Source organism: Camellia sinensis, chromosome 7 (genome assembly GCF_055761805.1).
Source record: "Camellia sinensis isolate YWXY chromosome 7, ASM5576180v1, whole genome shotgun sequence".
Taxonomy (NCBI): Eukaryota; Viridiplantae; Streptophyta; class Magnoliopsida; order Ericales; family Theaceae; genus Camellia; species Camellia sinensis.
The window spans coordinates 32440259-32460622 of NC_138967.1; the positions used below are offsets into that span (position 1 = coordinate 32440259).

The following is a 20364-nucleotide window of genomic DNA, read 5'->3' on the forward strand; positions in this document are numbered from 1 at the left end:
CTAGGTACCAAAGCAAAAACCTTTCCTTGGCATTTTGGGTCCTTCCTCCCTTCTCCAGGTCCTGCAGGTTTTCTGATTGGGCCAGAGAGGCTGGTTATAGGATTGGTCTGCTTTGGACAATCCCTCAGCAAGTGGCCAACTTGACCGCATTTAAAGCATGCTCTAGTGTCTTGATGGCATCGTCCCTAATGAGCCCTTTCACATATAGGGCAAGTTGGAATAGCACCACCTCAGGGGGTTAATAGGACCTTGATTGCCTAAACTGGTTTGCACCCGTATTTACCCTCTTGAGAGGCGCAACACCCAATCTTCTGTTGTCTCTTTTCCAAAATTGCTTCTTTTGGCTTGGTTCCCCGGAACGCGAGGCTTTAATCCCTTTTTCTACAATGTACGCTCGGTCTACCACTTCTGCATAGGTTGGTAGTTTCAAAACCTTAAGTCTATCTTTGATTTCAGCATCCAATCTTACTTTGAATTTTCTTGCTTTTCGAGCTTCGGTGGGGATGACATATGTCGCAAACCAAGAGAGTTGTGTAAACTTGCTCTCGTATTCGGCCACCGTCATGGTTCCTTGCTGTAGATGTATGAATTTCAACGCTTTTTGTTCCTGTAGCGAATCTAGGAAATATTTTATCATAAAATACTTCCAATAATCTTGCCCAAGTCACGATTTCTTCTTTCTCCAGGGTGAGAAGCCACCATTCCTGCGCATTATCTTTAAAAGTGAAAGTGACGAAAGTTACTTTCTGTCTTTCGGTACAGGGTAAGGCGCGAAAAATCTTTTCCATGTCTTTAACCAAAGCATCTGCTATCATTGGGTCTGGATCGCCGGTAAATGTGGTGGGTTTCAGATCTTGGAATTGTTTTATTGTAACCGGCTCTTCTCGCCTTCCGGCATCCCATTATTAATGTTGGTCTGCAAGGCTTGCAAAAAGCTAATAACCACTCTTTCCATGATTATTTCCATCGATTCAGTGCCACTGACTGATGACTCGCTTCCGTTACCATTATTGGCCATTCTACAAAGTAATAAACGAGACATTAAATTCATAACGCAGTATATATATATATATATATATATTGCATATTTAAAATACCAACTTTACTATTTTTGCAAACATAATATTACATCTTTGTTCCAAACACCAAAAATTGTGTTAGTGTCTCATCCCTGTGATACAAAAACAAAAGAGGGATCAGAACTCATCGTGGTTAGCTTACAAAAAGTTTTCTTCTACCAAATCTAGAGTGGTGGGTCAAACGGGTCAAACAACCACGGGAAGTAGCGTTGCATAAAAAGTTCAAATTCCCATCACAACTGTACTACACCAAAACACATCCACGCTGCTTGGACTGTGTAAATGGGGACGGATTGTATGTATTCCCAAAACGCTCGATCAACAATCCAACCAGGTACCTCGATGTATGATAAGTCATTACTAAAGTCAACATTTTGAATATTAATAATTTCCAACGGGTTAGGGACATTGGTGAAGATGTAATCCTCGGGGTACACATTTCCCCTTCTTGCAACAAAATCTAGGGGCAAAGAGCCAATGAATGTAGTGCGACCAATCATATCCTAGGGCAAGGCCGAGGACACGGATGGGTTCGAGAAAGCGTCTGCGCGTGTAGGCACGGCTCTTCCTCCACAGTAAGTATGGTACATCAGTCGGATCAGCCTGTATATATATTGGCCAGCCTATCAATTGGGCAAAGGCTGGATGTAGTCTCCTAATTATATCCTCTAAGTCACTCCATCCTTCTAGTGAGGCGGGGGTGTGGTACTCTACTAAGATTTCCTCCAAATTAAAAGCCCCGAGCTCCTCCCAAAATGCCTCATTAAGGATAACTTAGGACATTCTTACATCACCAAAATCAGTCAAAGTACAAACGTGAGATTTTAAATAAAAGGGCTAATGTCGCAGGTAAATACTCATTTCTTAGTTTACTATTTATTTAGTTTTTTGTTTTTTTTTTTTAAACCACTGCTCTGATACCACCTTTGTCATGACCCAATCCTAGGGGCTTAATCGCAACTTACTAAATAATTTCTAATCGTAACAAATTAAGTGGCGCAGACGAAGGCAAAATAGAAGTAAGAAAATAATCAAACAGAAAATTAACTTCATTCGACTATTTTGATAAAAGAAAGAACATCTATAGGGCTTTTGTTTATTTATTTTATTCAGTGACGGGCCCTTAATAAAAAACAAAAAGAAGAAAATGAAAGAAAAACAAAATAACGGATTAGGATCAAATTCTTATATGAGTTCCACTATATGAGGTTACGGGTCTTCTTTACATCTCGTCACCTGAAAGGGTAACAGCTATAAGCACACAATAGAATGAGAAATATTATGCCAAGAGTATAGGGGCGCAAAATAACCATGGATAGTTATTCAAGCTAAAACGGTAAAACAAATCATTTAAAGTGGCAGAAACTGAAATATATAAATTATATAAATAACCATAACCACGGTACAGAACAAAGGTCACATGAGTGGTAGTCAGAATAGAGGTGAATGGATCCATAACAAATAGAGAACCACAAAGTGACCAAACAGAGGCCAATAGTTATTTAAGTCTCCTAAGGCATGGAACTCCCATGATGGTACTTACAAAACATAATTGTTTATAAAATCATTGTCAAATAATTTCTAAAATTTAAACAAACAGATCCATGGGTTTCAATTCAAGCAAATAGAGTTCATCAAATAATTAACATAATTGAAATATAAACATAAGTTATAAAACATAAGTTGTGTAAAATAAATTATAATAATTCAAAACATACGTGAAATATATTATGATAACTCAAAATATAATATAACTCACTTTAATATTGATCCTCAACCTTTTCCTACTTTGTTTTTTCCTTTTTATTTTATTTTTCTTTTGTTTCCATTGGCTACCCACAACTCCCTTTTATCCCTGAGCTCTAAGCAGGTGACTCACCCTATAATTATATTCCTACATGATGATTCACTACCTATACTACTTAGGCCTAACAGGTGGTTCACCTCCTAATTTGCCAGCAAACTTGGCCACCTTTCACTATATTCTCCTTCTTGTCCCTTTTTTTTGTCATAATTCTGTAATTGCGGGTTTTGGCCCCTAAAGAATATATTAATCGCGTTTTTAACAAATTAGATTATATCTTAACATGTATAGCCATGTAATTATATGTATATATATATATATATATATATTTATTATCATTATTATTATTACCCTTATTGTTATTATTTATTATTCATTTTAATTTTTAGAATAACGTGATGTTAATTAAATATTTGGAATGTCACAATTTTAGTTGCCCAATTAGTCGAGTATACTTGCTGACTAAAATTTATTTGGTCTCTAATTTACAGCTTTTGGCTACTAAAAATTTATTAGTCGCCAAAGGTAACCTTTTGGCGACTAAAATATTAGTCGCCGAAAGTTTCTACATAAAAATGAATTCAACTATTGGCGACTAAAACTTTTAGGCGCCGAAGGATGCCATGTTCTTTCGTGACTAAATTATTTAGTCGGCAATAGTTTCTTCCCTCAATATTTGGTCGCCAAAAATCTTTTGTTTCATTTTTTACTGCTAAATATCCAGTCACCAAAAACCTTTCCTTGCATTTTTGGCTACCAAAATATTTAGTTGCCAAAAACTTTATATATTTTTTTTAAATTTAATTTCTCGACCACCTATATTTATTCCATTATTAGTGCAACCTATACCCCATATATAAACAAAATAATCCTTGAATACTTATTATATTAGCAACCATTCCACAACATACACATATTTCACTTTCAACCATCCAAAAAATTCATATTTAACGTCAAATTTTAAATGTAATAGAAATTCCATACAAACCAAATATAATCCAACCTCAAAAATAGAATTCAATACATAACAGAGGATTAACCAAATTTAATATCCAAAAGGTAATCTGTATCATGTCAAAAGAGTAATCTATACCACCAAAAAATTAATCTGTACCGCACCAAAACTAATTTGTACCACGTCTGTACCACGCCAAATTTTAGATTTGTACCATGCCAAAAAAGTAATTTGTATGAACAATTCTAAGGACGAAGGTATAAAAATAATGTCTTCCATACTTGTCAAAAAAAGTTGTGTCTACAATTCCACGCCAAATACCATTTGTAAAAATAAAATTAATCATTAGTATTGACTAAATATTGGCATATTTTAAATTATAAAAAAATATAAAACTATAATTTAATTAATCTTTTCAAATTAATCATTAGTTTTGCATACTTAAATATATATGAAAGAAAAATATGTAAAACCAAACTCATATATTAGGCAATCAGTAATATTTTACAAGTAATCATTATACATAATTAATAATTATTTTTTCATTTTTTGGCCTCGAACGTCGTTTTCGACTAAGTTGAAAGTGTTTTTCACCCTAACTCTCAACCTACATGTCCTATTTACGCACCGTCTGTCCGTACAAGTCACTATGGTTTCTCCCATCCATTAGTACACGGGTGATGAAAATGAATCTAATTACTTGCTTTCAGAGGTATTGGATGATCAGGAAGCAGATAAATCTAACTAACCATTAACAATGCACTACTAGCCTTACTACAATGAATAGAAGCATAATATTTCAAAACAAAAACAAAAAAATAAAAATGTTAGAAAAATGAAACTGAAAATTTTTAGTAGTGAGTTAATAGGCATGCACTTTTTATTCGACAGTAGGCTACTGAACAAGTATTTTTTGTTTGGCAATGAGTTACTGGATATGTATTTTTTGTTCGACAACGTGATTTCTGATTAATTGATTTTGTTCAGTTCTAGTAAACCGAACAAAAGTCGAACAACCCTCATAAAAACGAAACAAAAACAAAAAGAAAAGAAAAAAAACTCACCATTTTCACTTTTTTGCTGATCCTTCATCATATTTTCTTCGTCCATTGTTTTCTTTTATGGTCAAAATACTACCATTCTTACTTTTTAAAAGTAGATATACAGTGGAGAAAAAGAAATGAGAAAAGAAGTAGGGATAAGTGTAATGGGTGTAGAGAATTTTGTAATAGTTTGGCTTGTTTTGAGAAGTTAAAAAAAAAGAAGTTAATTTATTAGCTTATTTTAATTACATCATTTCTCTATCTTTTTTTTATATATTTTTTCATAAAAGTCAAAAAAAAAAACTTTATTACACAATTGTTTTGAAAAGTAAAAATAATAATAAATTTATTAATTGTTTTTTTGACTTTTTTTTAAAAATATATATATAAAAAATTAATATAATCCAAATAAATTATTAAATCTACTCTTTTTTTTTCTCATTTTCAAAACAAGCCTCTCATGAGTATAAAGTGTAATAGTAACGTGTTTGATTTTGATTTTCAGAAAATAATTTTCAGAAAATTTTATTTATTTATTTTTCGTATTTCAATATTTTCAATGAATTTTTTTAATATTCTAAGTAATTTTTTTTTTAATTTTTAAACACACCTAATACAAATATACTTAAAAAATATAATATTTGTGAAAAAAAATTTATAAAAAATACACTAAATACCAAAAAATAGTATATTTTTCTTATTTTTATGTATTTATTAATTTTTAAAAATATTTTTTCACAAATATTTTACCAATTTAGATACATCTAATTATGATATATTTAAAAAAATAAAAAAAATTACTTAAAATTTAAAACATGTTCACTAAAAATTTAAAAAAAAATACGTAAAATAAAAATAATAATTTTAAAAAAAAATAATTTTAAAAACTGAAACCAAATATTTTGTTTTGGGTCCGTGGGTGCGTAATGCGCACTGCAAGACCTGGGTCCGCAGAACCCGTGAAACCCGTTGACTTTCTCTCTCTACATCTATATATCTATGACTTGTATACATGGGTCGCTCTCTGCAGGGCTGAAAGAAAGAATCTCATTCTTTTTCTCTTCATCTCTCTGTCTCTGCTTTTTCATTTTAGCGGTCTGAGACAGACAGATATACACGAATGTTTCAAGTAAAGCCATTTCCAAACTAAATCCTTGAACTTATTTCTAAGTCTTGAATTTCAATCTCTCTCTTTCTCTATATCTATATATATATATATATAGATATAGTTATGCTAATACCCACAACCTTAGAAGAGGCCCAAGAACATCATCGACCCCCTTCACTTTATTCTCTGCTTCTTCTTGTTTAGTCTTGAGATTCAATTTTTCTATTTCTTCAAGCTATGGAACCTGTGGTTCTTGATGGTATAATCAATCGATTGCTCGAAGTTCGGGGTAGACCAGGGAAGCAAGTTCAGCTTTCAGAGTCAGAGATCAGACATCTTTGTGTCCAGTCCAAAGAAATCTTCTTGCAACAGCCCAATCTCTTAGAGCTTGATGCACCCATCAAGATCTGTGGTACTTTTTCTATCAATTTCCACTGTTTTCCCCCAATTTTTAGGATGATCAGTTTGACTAGGTTTTAATTTCAGTGAAATGGGTTTGACTAGGTTTTAATTTTAATGAAATGGGTTTGGCTTGACATTGATTGTTCTCGAGTGGGTTTGCTTTAATTATGATAAATCTCAAGTGGGTTTGGTTGATTGTGGTGGTTGTCAAGTGGGTTTGGTTTAGTTTTGATTTGCACTTAATTATTGTGTTTGTGTAGGGGAACTCTATTCTGGTCATGAATTAGTTGTGCATATTCTGAAATGTTTTTTTCATTTGATGATAAAATATTCTAGGATTAGAGATTGAAATTTGCATTTGAAGAGATTAGTATTGATTTACTGCTTAAATTGGGTATTCATATCGGGAATCATGTTGTGGATATATTCTTAATCGAAAATGACTGGTAGCTCGAAATTCGTGGCTCGATTTTGGCTCGACAGCCCAAAACGACGTCAATCGGCGTCGTTTTGGGCTGTTTTTTTTTTTTTTTTTTTTTTTTTTTTTTTCTTTCTTCTTCTTCTTCGTCATGCTGGTCTGAAACAGAGGGAGAGGGAGAGGGAGAGGGAGAGGGAGAGGGAGAGGGAGAGAGAGAGAGAGAGAAGGCAGGTCGTCCGTCGCAGCCCTCCGCCGTCGCATCCGCCGATCGTCGCAGCCCCGCATCCGCCGATCGTCGTCGCAGCCTCTGCCTTGCAGCCCCCACCCCCCGCCCCTCCTCCCCCTCCGCCCCCCGCCTCCGCCTCCACCCGATATGTTGGCCCCCTCCAGTCCCTCCTCCTCCTCCGCCCCTCTTCCAGCCTCTCCCTCCTCCTCCTCCTTCTCTCTCACTTTTTCGAGCCAATTTCGAGCCAAAAATCTCGAGCTACCAATCGCGATTGATTCTTAATTGCATATTTTGCTATAGTTGTGAGTGATTCGGACTAGGCTCTGTTTGTTTTGTGTTTTGGAAATTTATTGATTTCTGAAATGTATTGTGTTTATATATTTTAGTTTCTCCATATTAGTTGCTGTTATTGCTGGTTGAAAATTGTATTTTCCAAAAGTATTTCAACTATGCAATGCAAATGGATGAATTAGCTCTTGGAAAGTTCAACTCATAGCACACCATTGTTGATTCAATTCTATTAAAGGTTTTTTGTTTGGGGATGTGAATTGCGCTAACCTTGTATGAGGTTACTAACAAAGTAACAATTATTGACCTTCCCTCACGCTTCTAAACTGACACTGAGCTCTCATGTCGAACATGTTGGCTAAATGGCATTAAGGATAATGTGCGTTTACTTTTTTACACTCACCTATTTATTCAATTGTTTTTATGGAAATAAATGTTTTAGCCTTCTATGTGAGGTTAATAACACTCAATCCCACTTGTAACACGTATATTGAGGCCAATGACCAGACATTGGGTGGTCATTAGCATTTTTCCTGTTTAATAAGGCATGTTTGTGCAATAGTGCAATTCAAGGTGGTGCATACCATATACCTAGACAATAATATGCATCTTAAGAAGCACAAACACTTCTATTGAGGAGGTGTCTTGTGACCAACACCCGTGTCGAACACCTGCAAATTATAAACATGTTTTGAAACATTTATAAGATGAATACGTCATGTGTACTTTAATGTTCTACAATTGTTTTGCATTCTTTGGAATGCAAGTGTTACGTGGCCTTTTTAATTTTAACTAGGCTTTTTGTTTTTTCATTGCTTTAGAATAACTTATTCATATATTTGACCTATAATAAATTATAATTCTTTGACGTGTCCCAAGCATATTGTGTCGTGCATTTTTCTAAGCTAGTCATGTCGACATGTCCATGTCATGCCTGCATGTCAGTAAATGTACTTAGTATGCGTCTTAACTTGATCTTATCATTGACTACGATTGTTTCTTGTCAATAGCGATTCAATGCATTCAGTGGAAGCATCATTTTTCAAATTGTTACTTAAATGAGTTATGTACTCTGGAAGTGAATTTTGTATCCAACACTGGACTTTGGCCTCCATTTTAGAGTTATTAGGGAAACAAAACAATGAAACTCCCAATGGAGTTGTGATAATTATCTATTGAAATTTGAATGTATTGTTTATGTTATTTCCCACGATTCATGAATATGTCATTATGATTGTCCATTTATTTATTGATTTTTTTTTAGGAGATATTCATGGTCAATATAGTGATCTTCTAAGGCTTTTTGATTATGGTGGGCTACCTCCTCAGTCTAAATACTTATTCTTGGGGGATTATGTGGATCGAGGGAAGCAAAGCCTGGAAACTATATGCCTCCTCCTTGCATACAAGATAAAATATCCCGAAAACTTCTTCCTTTTGAGGGGAAACCATGAATGCGCTTCTGTAAACCGTATATACGGATTTTTTGATGAGTGCAAGCGAAGGTTTAATATCAGACTCTGGAAAATCTTCACAGATTGCTTTAACTGCCTACCTGTGGCAGCTGTCATTGATGAAAAGATTCTCTGCATGCACGGTGGACTTTCTCCGGACCTCAATGACTTGAATCAAATCAGGAATATACAGCGTCCAACAGATGTTCCCGAAACTGGTTTACTATGTGATTTACTTTGGTCTGATCCGAGTAAAGATGTTAAAGGGTGGGGAATGAATGATAGGGGAGTTTCCTATACCTTTGGCCCTGAAAAGGTGACCGAGTTTCTTCAAAAGCATGATCTGGACCTCATTTGTCGTGCTCATCAGGTTTGAACTGTGTTAAGCTTATTCTTTTGCTACATTCATTCTTCAAGAGTGTCTTATGATTATTCCTTATCATGTAGGTTGTGGAAGATGGGTACGAGTTCTTTGCTGATAGACAACTTGTAACTGTATTTTCGGCTCCTAATTACTGTGGAGAGTTTGATAATGCTGGCGCAATGATGAGTGTTGATGACTCTTTGATGTGTTCTTTTCAAATATTAAAGCCTGCGGAGAAGAAGTCAAAGTTTGACTTTGGAAGCACAACTACAGCTAAGCCAGGAACGCCTCCAACAAAAAACAAGGTAATCATAAGCCTACTCCCAAGGGTTAAGTCCTCCATCTAACACATTATTGTGGTGAATATGGTTTCCTTAAAGATTGCTTGAAACTAGGTGTGTTTATGGGTGTGGATGAGAAGAAAATTTTAAAGGGGCTAATGCAAGTACAAATTCAATAAAACTATTTTGAATTAATGGGATATATTTTGCAACATTCAGTTTCAATCAAGTATTAGGAAATAATTGTTCAAATCGCTGTGTAGTTATCGTCAATTACTAGAGCGAAAGTCTTTTGTGCAATCATTTAAATGGTACCAAATTATTATGCAAGTATCTTTTTTCGAGGTTAGAAATGTTTCTTTACTGGCAAATATGAGTTTCTTGTTCCTCAAATATCGAAAAAAAATTAGAGAATCCAAGTGTCTAACTTGGGTACCTAGTGTCGAACACTTATCTCACATCCATATACCTGTTATATTTGGCGGACACAAGTACTTTGGGGGAAGTAGAAGAGTCTGTGTAAGACAGTGTTACCACTGGACTGGTCCTTTTTTCTTTTCTTTTTTTTACTTGCTTGTGATATTTCTTTTCTTGTCCTTAATGGAGAATTCTCTTTCATGTTCATGTCATGAAATGATGATTGTGATAACATCCCAATCTCATCATTCGTCTTGCCTAAGACAATTGTAATATGCATTTGCATTTTATAGTGTTCTTGAACTATCAACTTCATTTACACATTCATCGTTGTGCATTGTCTTTTTGCAACCATATACCCATTGTGAGCATGAGAGGGAAATATTTCTTCTCTAGCTGTCAAAATTAGAGTTATTGCAGGAATTACCTTCTTTCCAGAGGCTGTGTTTTGAAATAATGCCTGCTCAACCAACTTAATTTAACTCTAAAATCTTGTGAAAATTGATAAACTTGATATATTGGTTTGCCTGATTACTAAATCGGCAATGTCCTAACCATATTCAACTGTAGCTAAGGGTGTGGGGAAATAGAAGAGAGAATAAGAGGGAAAAGGAGGGCCACAACCCTATAACACAAAATGGTCAAAGCCTTCAATAGTCAATATTATTCCAAACCTAATTATTACAATGCAAACACCTAATATTTATAAGCTACAAACCCTAATTCAAAATAGAAAACTAAATTGTAATTTTATATGGACACTTAATTTCTAATAAATATACGAATCTCCAAATTAAACTATAAGTAAAAATAAATAAACGTAAATATAAAAGTTAAAAAATGAATAAAATCTCCATGCCACATTCAGCATCAGACATCTTCTTGTTGCTCCTCCGTTTTGTCAAAAAGTTCCGTCATTGAATATACCCTGGTAATTGAAAGCAGTAAATGCCATCTGTTTGGTAGCTTTTTAAGCACTCTTTTTCACTTGTTCGCAGTTACTCGGTGCAAAAGTATGATATCCGTTCATTTGGAGCGAACATCCGTCGAAGGGCTTGGGGCATGGGCCATTTCATTGCAAAGGGCAGTTAAAAAATGTGGGAACTTTTTCAGCAAAGAAATTATGTGTATTCCTTCCTTTGATATAAGTGGTGAAGGCTTGTAATTTTTTTCTATTTTTGTTTTTTGTTTTTGTTTTGTTTTATTTTGTTTTGTTTTTTTCCGCCTTGCTCATCCATGTACAATACAAGTTGCTACAGCAAGGGGTTTGGGATCGCACCCTGTACAAGAGAATCGCTCGTCTCTTGATGTTATAATTAGAAATGAACTTTGGAACATCCTAGGAAGCTGTCATATCGCACATACATGGACTTCTGTTCATGATTTCAGGCGAGTCCAATAGTTTCTGTTACAGCATTTCTGTGGTGAGTAGTATCATACATGTTTTATCCACCAAATGTGTGGTATATACCTTTTTTTTTTCCCTGTTATGTTTGGATCATAGATTTGTCAAAAAGAACTTGAAATGAAATTACTCATAATGCTACCCTTTTTTTTTTCTTTTGGGGTAATGGATACTTTTCATTTTTTAAGAACAAATTCAAGATCCAAACGTGGCGTTAATTTTAGAACAAAATAATAGAACCATTATAATTTTTGATAGCATGCGTGTCATTGTCTTTACGCTGTGTTTGGTTGAGAAATTTATAAAAAAAAAAGAAAAGGAAAAAAATGTTTGAAATTATGTGAAATTTATGTATATTTTATTCACATTTTATTTATATTTTTTATTTCTCTTTTTAAATTCCTTTTTAAATCCTCTAATGAAACGCAACCCTAGTATTGGCAATTGCATTATGGAGATGAGGATGTATGAAAAAGGTTCATTTGAGTGGCAAATTTGAGGCTGGCACTAAGCCACTTGACAAATCTATAGATTATTATTATTATTATTTATTGTGATGTCATGTTCCATGGGTTGTTGATGCGTTTCTGTGACATTAAAGAGATGAAATACCTCTGAAGTGGCCTTGGTTGCTTTTTAAGTTATTTCAAGACAACTTATTTTAACTATTTGGGAAGCATAACTCAAGTAATTTTTACACGGTGAATTTTTATGAGACTACTTGATAATTTTTCTTCGACAAGTTAACTAAAAAAGTTGAATGTAGTCTTTTTAATCAAGTAGAATTGCCAAAAGAGATTCACGTAGCTGATTTACTTGATTTGGAGCTTTAACTAAAAATTTTTGCTTCACTTGGATGTTCCAAGTTCAACGTAATTGTTGTTTCCTAATTGTGCGAGTATTGGGTACTTTGGTTGGTACCTTTTTTTTTTAAGTACATCATAAATAATATTGTGCAATTATTCGGTATCACTGTTGACATTGATGTGATAATATTACAAATATATTTTGATCCTTGATTATTCGATGCTATCGGTCGGCAAAAGTTCTATGACCATAATGTATTTGTGGCATTGTCGTAAGTGTGCCAAAGGGGCAATATTTATTATTATTATTTTTATATGCTGAAACGGCCAAACACTTTTAACACAAAATTCAAAATTTTTTTAAATAAATAAATAAATCACAAGCATTCCTAATAAGCTTGTGAGGCCATTGTATGGTAATCTTCAAGGGATTTTTGGGGAAACCTCTCTTTTGGGCCTTTTTTATTAGGGTAAAGGATAATCTAATTAATTTTCTTTCAAAAAGTTCATGAATAGGAAATGCCTACCTTAATAAGGACATTTTATAATTTCTATTTTTTTATCACAATATTGCCCTTATATATATAGTATCATACGTACGAAAATTTTGAAATTTGAGCTCGCAGCCGATGAAGACGATGAAGACGATCTCCAAATCGATCATACTTCACAAAATCGATGAAGACGATCTCCAAATCTAAAGATCTCGCAGCCGAACATCTCTCACTTGTTCAACAATAGACGATCTCGCAGCCGAATATCTCTCACTTGGTGGCCGATGATCAACACTTTCAATTAAACGAGAGTTTCATTGAGATTTGTGATTGTTGATCGAGTTGTAGAGGTTTTTCTTCTCAATTAGGTATGTTGATTTGTTAATTAATTTTTTTTGTTTTTGTTTGTTTGTTTGATTGTTTTTTTTTTATTTATTTTTGTTGTGTTTGATCTGATTTCGTTTGACAGAATCAGAGTAAAATTTTACTCTGGTTCTATTGTTGTGCCTTTTGTTTTAGAGAATGAGAGAAAAATTTTACTCTGGTTCGATTGCTCTGTTTACAATGAAAGTAAAATTTTACTTTTATACAGAGTAAAATTTTACTTTTATGCAGAATAAAATTTTACTTTTAGATTCCTTTTGTAACATTTTACTTCTATATCAGAGTAAAATTTTACTTTGGTTCGATTGCTCTGTTTACGATGAGAGTAAAATTTTACTTTTATACAGAGTAAAATTTTACTTTCAAACTCAGGTCGCAACATTTTACTCTTAGATTCAGAGTAAAATTTTACTATTATATAGAATAAAATTTTACTTTTAGATTCCTTTTGTAACATTTTAATCTATATCAGAGTAAAATTTTACTCTGGTTCGATTGCTCTGTTTACAATGAGAGTAAAATTTTACTGTTATACAGAGTAAAATTTTACTTTCAAATTCAGGCCGCAACATTTTACTCTTGTGCAGAGTAAAATTTTACTTTTATGCAGAATAAAACTTTACTTTTAGATTCCTTTTGTAACATTTTACTCTTATATCAGAGTAAAATTTTACTTTTATGCAGAGTAAAATTTTACTTTTAGATTTATGCTTCAAGTTATGTTGGTGACACACTGTATGAGTTGTCAATCTTTGGCAAACTAAATAGTAAAAATTAACTCGAAAATATAGTATAATGTTACACTAAACCACAGTAAAATTTTATCAATTCAAACTAAACACAAATTGTAGTGACAGTAAAATTTTACTTTGATAGTGACAGTAAAATTTTACTGTTAATTGATTGCAGATTTGTAAAATGGTTCCACCTCTTATGTTGTTATGCAAGTATGGTGATCGTACCATTGTGTTCAAGGTTGTGTCAAACTACACGTTTAACTGATTTTTTAAGTTGTAAATTGAAGAAGTTTGACAATAGTGGTTGCATACTGTTATCGTATTGTTTGCCTGGACATTCGCATTGCATGATTGATGATGATTCTGATTTTCAGAATATGTTGTCGATTATTTATCCCCTTGGTGTTGACCGGGTTGATGTGACTATTACTGAAATGGGCATTTCAAATGAAAAATATGGAGTTGGAGAATCAGGGGACACTACTGGATCCAACATTACTGATGATGAAATGGATTTACTCCCTATGTTTTGTCAACATGAAGAAATGACTTTGTTGTCTTGTGGATGGGTGAATGGAATTACTCATGTAGGTCAAAGATTTATTGGAGGTGCAAAGGATTTCTGGACTGCATTATGTAAATATGCCATTGAGATAGGATTTGAGTTTGTGTATGTGAAGAATAAGAAGTGTCGGGTCACTGCTGTGTGTTTAATGCGGGAGTCGAAAGCTTGTTTATGGCGAGTACATGCATCTCCAGAAAGTGCTAATAATTTTTTCTACATTAGGACTCTACATGATGAGCATACTTGTAGAGCTGCAGTTCGTACTTCTAAAAACTCAAGGATGAGTTCAAATTTGGTTACAAGTTTGATTGTTAATGAAGTTCGTGGGAATCCCCAAACTCGTCCAATTGATGTTGTGCGTCAATTTACAGATCAATACGGGCTCACCATTACGTACAATCACGCTTGGTTGGGAGTTGAGAAAGCTAGGACTAGTACTTTTGGAGATTTCTCTATGTCTTATGATGAGATTCGATGGTATATGGATATTGTGATGAGCACAAATCCTGGTAGTTTTTTGCGTCTTGACTATAACCATCAAAGTGGACGGTTTAAAAGGTTTTTTGTTGCATTTAATGCTTCCATTCAAAGGTTGAGGCATTGCCATCCTCTATTGTTTATCGATGGAACTTTTCTGAATGGGAAACATAAGGGCACCTTGTTAACAGCTACAGCGAAGGATGTGGATCAAGGTAGATATTACTATAGTTTATTCCAATGTAACAAGTTACTTATTCTCAGATTAACATGTTACTGTTATTTAGAGTAAAAATCTACTATATTTGTCCTTTTCATTTAATATACTTACTAATTGTAAAATGTTATTTTTCAGGTTTTTTCCCTTTTGCAATGGCAATTGTCGATACAGAGACTACAGACAGTTAGGAATGATTTTTTATGCATTTGTCGAATATATTATTGGATGAAAGACCAATTACCTTCATATCTGATCGGAACGCTGGACTTTTGGAGGCTTTACCCAAGGTTTTACCTACTGCTTATCACTATTTTTGTCTCCAACACTTGAAGGCCAACTTGAGGGATAGGTTCTCTGGTCTAAGTTTCAGCAATACTTTCAGGAGTAGAATAGTTTTTTTGTTTTCTTCGTGTGTTTACGCTCTGACAGTGGGATGTTTTAATCAGTGCTTGAAAGAATTACAAGATGAGGAAAAAGGGATCGTTTGTGGGTTTCTGTCTAATTTGCCCTATGACAAGTGGACTAATGCATACTTTAAAGGACAAAAATACGGTGAAATGCACTCGAATGTGGCAGAGTCTTTCAATTCATGGATCCGTCAAGCTCCCTATTTGCCCACTACAAAGATGATTGATTCAATTAGGTTAAAGATCATGGATTTGATGTCGAGAAGGAGAGAACAAGCTAAGAAATTGAATACTTTTCTTTGTCCGGAGATGGATTCAACATTAGTAAATGCTCTTAAAAGTGGAAGAACTTCGTTGGTTAGTCGTTCAAGTGATCATGTTTTTGAGGTTCAATCCCAGCCATTGGTTAGCGTTGACCTCTTGAATAGAACTTGCTCATGTTACCAATGGCAATTGAATGGATTTCTTTGTGCTCACGCGGCGACTGCTATCCAAAAGAGCAGAGGTGATTTGTATGCACATGTGGAACCATTTTATTATACTAGCAAGTTCAAAGATTGCTATGCTGAGTCCATTTATCCAATACCCACTGTTGAGAAACCTCTTGTAGCTATGGATGATCTTGTTGCCCTTCCTCCAATTTGTAAGAAGGCACCTGATAGGCCAAGGAAGAATAAGATCTCATCTAGGGGTGAGAAGATAAGACAAGTACAGTGTGGTAGATGCGAGAAGTACGGTCATAATAGGAAGACTTGCAATGAGGCATTGCCGTGAAAGACGTTATTGATTTTGTAATAGAAGTATGAAAATAATGCAGTTCTTCTGATGATCATCATGCAATCTTTGTGCAAAAAAAAATCTAACAACACAACTACATATATCATCAACATTCATTCCCAGTTAAAACAACATTCATAGCAACATTCATTCCACTTACATTCCTAGTCAAAACAAAATTCATAGCAACATTCATTCCAACATTCATAGTAACATTCAGTCAAAAAAAATTTAAGCCTCTACCTGCATCATTGTATTCTATCCATAACAACATTCATTCCCAGTCAAAACAAATATCCTTCTATAATAATGTATTAATCACCAAACCATAGTAAAATTTACTAGAACAATAGACATAGCATCTACTATCTAATACTCTTTTAGTATTCTTTCACTTACAATTACTTTTTCACCGTTCTTTCATTTACAAAAACCGAAATTACAAAAATCATTCACAGTAGTTCCCCAGAACTTGTCCACATTGTCATCCTTGAGGTCTTAGCTCTTGCCCTTTTTTTTTTCGAGGTTGAAGTGTTCCTTAGTCCATGCTTTTGGATAATCATTCAAAATTTGATGCACTATTGACGCTCGAAAATTGTTAATTTCATCATCTTCTATAGAATTTGCAATAGGCTCATCTCTTATGATTTAGCGCATGATATAACATACAATAATTCCACAATCAACACTGTTAAATAAAAATCAATATCTTGTTAGATTTAGTCAAATTTGAAAACTACCAATTCAAGCATGTAATAATAGCGTGAAATACTTACGATGTTGGGCGTTGTTGTGGACTATCTTTCACCGAAACCAAGTTTGAAAACTTTCTTCTACCTCTTTTCATTTTGTTGGCCAACTTGCTATCCACATATGTTATCTAACATCATTGCATAATTGTTTGGTCACGATTAAATTCAAGAATAAAACACAGCAAAAAATTATTGTTAATATGATGCAAAGCACTTACAATCTTTTTTGCATCCTTAAGGTAAGGATCTTCTCTGTTGTCTCTTGGCCTTAAAGAATTATAATGTCTCCACTCATCAAGTTCAGTGTCAAATACAAGAAGTGTCCAGTGGTAGGGTTTTTCTTCGTTTTTGTTCCCATTGGAATTCATGCAAAAATGAAGGTATCTATATCCACTCAAATCTTGTTCAAGGACTTTATCAATTAAATGATTTCTCAGCTCCCCATAACCCCATTTCACCAAAGACTGTATTTAATCATATAAGAGTGTCATGTCTCAAGTTGTGTTAGTGACACACTGTATGAGTTGTCAATCTTTGGCAAACCAAATAGTAAAAATTAACTCCAAAATACAGTACAATGTTACACTAAACCATAGTAAAAATTTATCAATTCAAACTAAATACAAATTGATGGCTTACCTAACAAAGGCTTGAGAAAACGAATGATTTATTCTTTTCTGGCTTCTTGACTTGTTGCTCAATCTCAAGCATTTCTATGAAGCTGTCAATGACCTACAAAAACAAAAATCAATTAAATATATGTTAATAAAATGAACTATTTTTAGTTATTGAAGTGAACACTATTCATTGAAACTTGTATGGCCACTTACATTATTTGCAGTATCACCATCTCTCAGAATTGCATCTACATAATGCAATGTAACAAATACTCCATTTCCTGTGCCGGACCATATGATTGCACTAGTCATAAGGTAAAAAAAATGTTGATTAACACGTTGCAGTTTGATAACAGTAAAAATCTGTTGTTTGACAAAATTAAAATGGTCTTACACTGTGGTTTCCAAATTGTAAATCTTGTTCAATAGACACTTATCATTCTCATCAAGCAATTTGCTTATTGCAGCCTTATCTGGAAACAAAACCCTTTCAACTGGCTTTGCTTGGCTTAGAGACAAGTTGTCAACACAAATCACTTCTTTTGACATCACTTCAATTGCTTGTTTTGTGGTCTTTTTTTTCTTTGCCTCTCTTGACTCACATTCAAAATCAGACATCTCTTTTTTTTTCCTCGCCTTGATTTTGATTTTCCTGACCATGGATGTTTGCAATGGCTCTACGACTATAAGTGTTTCTTTCAATGTACTTTGAATCCCAATGTTTTGCTCTTGTTCTACTCCTTTAGCATGTGGCATTTCTTTAGAAGCACAACTTTGGGTAGCCGCATGAACTGTATTTTCTTCAATCTGTTCAACCAACTGTTTATTTTCAGATTCAAGTACTTCAATCTCCTTTCTGAGTTTCTCCATTTCTTTCTCTGTGTTGCTCATCTTTTCCATCATTTCTTTTGTTTTTGCCTCTTGATCCTCTTCTATTTTTTGCATTGTTTCTCTCATTTTCTTCAGTTCTTCAACCAACGCCATATTCTCACTTTTCAGCCTCTTGTTTTCCTTCTGAAGATCAATGAAGTCCTTCAAAGGTTGATCATCTCCTAAAGCTTCAGCTACATGATCTTCATCTTCTTCAGTCTCTAAATTTTCCTCCATGTCCAATGCATCTTCTTCAGTCTCCAAATTTTCCTCCATGTCCAATGCATCTTTTTCAGTCTCCAAATTTTCCTCTATGTCCAATGCATCTTCTTCATCATCATTGCAAATGAGTTTCATTTCTTCTCTGGAAATGGGCTTCAGTTCATTGTGATTTACCTGCATTTGAAAAATAGAAAAAGAAAAGAAGCCAGCAATTAAGCAAACTTTAACCACTAAAGTAAAATTTTACTCTATTTCAAAGTAAAAGTATACTCTGATTGTAAGTAAACTTTTACTCTAATTTTAAGTAAACATTTACTCTGTTCAAGAGTAAGTAAAAGTTTACTCTGATTTAAAGTAAACTTTTACTCTGTTCAAGAGTAAGTAAAATTTTACTCTGACCGTAAGTAAAATTTTACTCTGATTTAAAGTAAATTTTTACTCGGATTTAAAGTAAACTTTTACTCTGTTCAAGAGTAAGTAAAATTTTACTCTGACTGCAAGTAAAAGTTTACTCTGATTTAAAGTAAACTTTTACTCTGTTCAAAAGTAAGTAAAATTTTACTCTGACTGTAAGTAAACTTTTACTCTGATTTAAACTAAACTTTTACTCTCTTTAAGAGTAAGTAAAATTTTACTCTGTTCAAGAGTAAGATTTTATTATGTAAGTATAATTTTAAACAAAGTGAACTAGTAAGGCTGAGTTTGGAAAGATGATACCCCTTCGGGCTTTAGTGTTTGCAATGACCTCTTCATTAGCTTTTTTCTCAATGTTGATAAGTCCCATCGAAGGAGCCTTGGACACAAATTTTTTCCTTAAGGTTGAATGAGCGTAGTATGCTCGCATAACCAGTACTATAAAATAAAAAATCGAAATTAGTTAATTCTCTAAAGATACATTGCATAATATTTAAAGTAGTTCAATTTACTTACCAAAAGAAGAAATACACATTCAGTGACATTTTCAAGACTTCCTAATGAAGAATGGATTGAAGTAGTCAACGCGGATGCAACTGCAGTCGACCATGCATACGAATTCATCATTTCCAAATCTTCTACAAGGGCGACAAAGGCCCATCCAACTGTTAGACCAGTTGTTGGTAATAGCAAAGTCGCCACAACAAATAGACACATTATTCATGCAACATCCTCAACATCAATTCTCGTTGTGCCTTCCAACGTATCTCCTAATGCCTCTCGCAAACTCTTTACAAATATTCTTGACATATTACGAAACCTTCTCTGCACAAAAGGTGATTCTTGTTTCTTTCCATATGACACATCTACTTTTTTCGTTCTCGATTTTATCCCAAAAATCAAAGTAACATCATTGTCCCATATGTCACATGTTTTCTCCCCAAGCTTAAATCCCTTTGCATGAAAGTCATAAGATTTGATCACATCCATGACATTATCATCAACTTTCTTGAACTTCTTTAACACCACATCATCTTTCTTCCAAAAATATTTAAACATCCCAAAAGGTGTTCTTTCAAGGGCAGTAATGTGTCTTTTAGTGAATTTCGTGTCTCGCATTAGGTTTATCAATGAAACAATATTTGACCTATATTATTTCATATAGTTCTCCATCTCCCGTACTCCATGTACAATATTCAACTTCGAAGGACTTTCTTCACTACTTTTGCTCTTTTTTTTTAAAACTTTCTTCTTTTGTATAACCGTTGGTGGAACTTCAAAATAATCATCATCACCACATTTGCTTCTTCTAACAACCATTTTTAAACACTAAAAAGTTTCCCTATATCAACAGTGTAACATTTTACTGTAAACAACA

The 20364-nt window shown here is 33.8% G+C and overlaps 3 protein-coding genes across 3 annotated transcripts; all 3 read left to right on the forward strand.

Annotated features, from left to right (window-relative positions):
• The first annotated feature begins 5791 nt into the window (after positions 1-5791).
• On the forward strand, positions 5792-11176 carry LOC114323647 (serine/threonine-protein phosphatase PP1 isozyme 3). The gene is made up of 4 exons (XM_028271300.2): positions 5792-6401; positions 8588-9147; positions 9225-9446; positions 10838-11176. Exons 1-4 carry the CDS (start codon positions 6227-6229, stop codon positions 10856-10858), a joined length of 978 nt encoding a protein of 325 aa, XP_028127101.1. The 5' UTR covers positions 5792-6226; the 3' UTR covers positions 10859-11176.
• A 2836-nt stretch (positions 11177-14012) lies between these two features.
• Positions 14013-15115, forward strand: LOC145795714 (uncharacterized). The gene is made up of 2 exons (XM_082880584.1): positions 14013-14922; positions 15063-15115. Exons 1-2 carry the CDS (start codon positions 14013-14015, stop codon positions 15113-15115), a joined length of 963 nt encoding a protein of 320 aa, XP_082736710.1.
• Positions 15116-15127: 12 nt separating this feature from the next.
• Positions 15128-16108, forward strand: LOC145795715 (uncharacterized). The gene has a single exon (XM_082880585.1). The coding sequence runs from the start codon at positions 15128-15130 to the stop codon at positions 16106-16108; it is 981 nt and encodes a 326-aa protein (XP_082736711.1).
• Positions 16109-20364: the final 4256 nt, after the last annotated feature.

Excerpts from the sequence above, each read along its gene's own strand:
- LOC114323647 (XM_028271300.2), top strand. The coding sequence starts at position 6,227 with ATGGAACCTGTGGTTCTTGATGGTATAATCAATCGATTGCTCGAAGTT. Across the intron at positions 6,402-8,587 it reads TGCACCCATCAAGATCTGTG|GAGATATTCATGGTCAATAT; the intron begins GTACTTTTTCTA and ends ATTTTTTTTTAG. Across the intron at positions 9,148-9,224 it reads TCATTTGTCGTGCTCATCAG|GTTGTGGAAGATGGGTACGA; the intron begins GTTTGAACTGTG and ends CTTATCATGTAG.
- LOC145795714 (XM_082880584.1), top strand. The coding sequence starts at position 14,013 with ATGATTGATGATGATTCTGATTTTCAGAATATGTTGTCGATTATTTAT. Across the intron at positions 14,923-15,062 it reads AGCGAAGGATGTGGATCAAG|GTTTTTTCCCTTTTGCAATG; the intron begins GTAGATATTACT and ends GTTATTTTTCAG.
- LOC145795715 (XM_082880585.1), top strand. The coding sequence starts at position 15,128 with ATGCATTTGTCGAATATATTATTGGATGAAAGACCAATTACCTTCATA.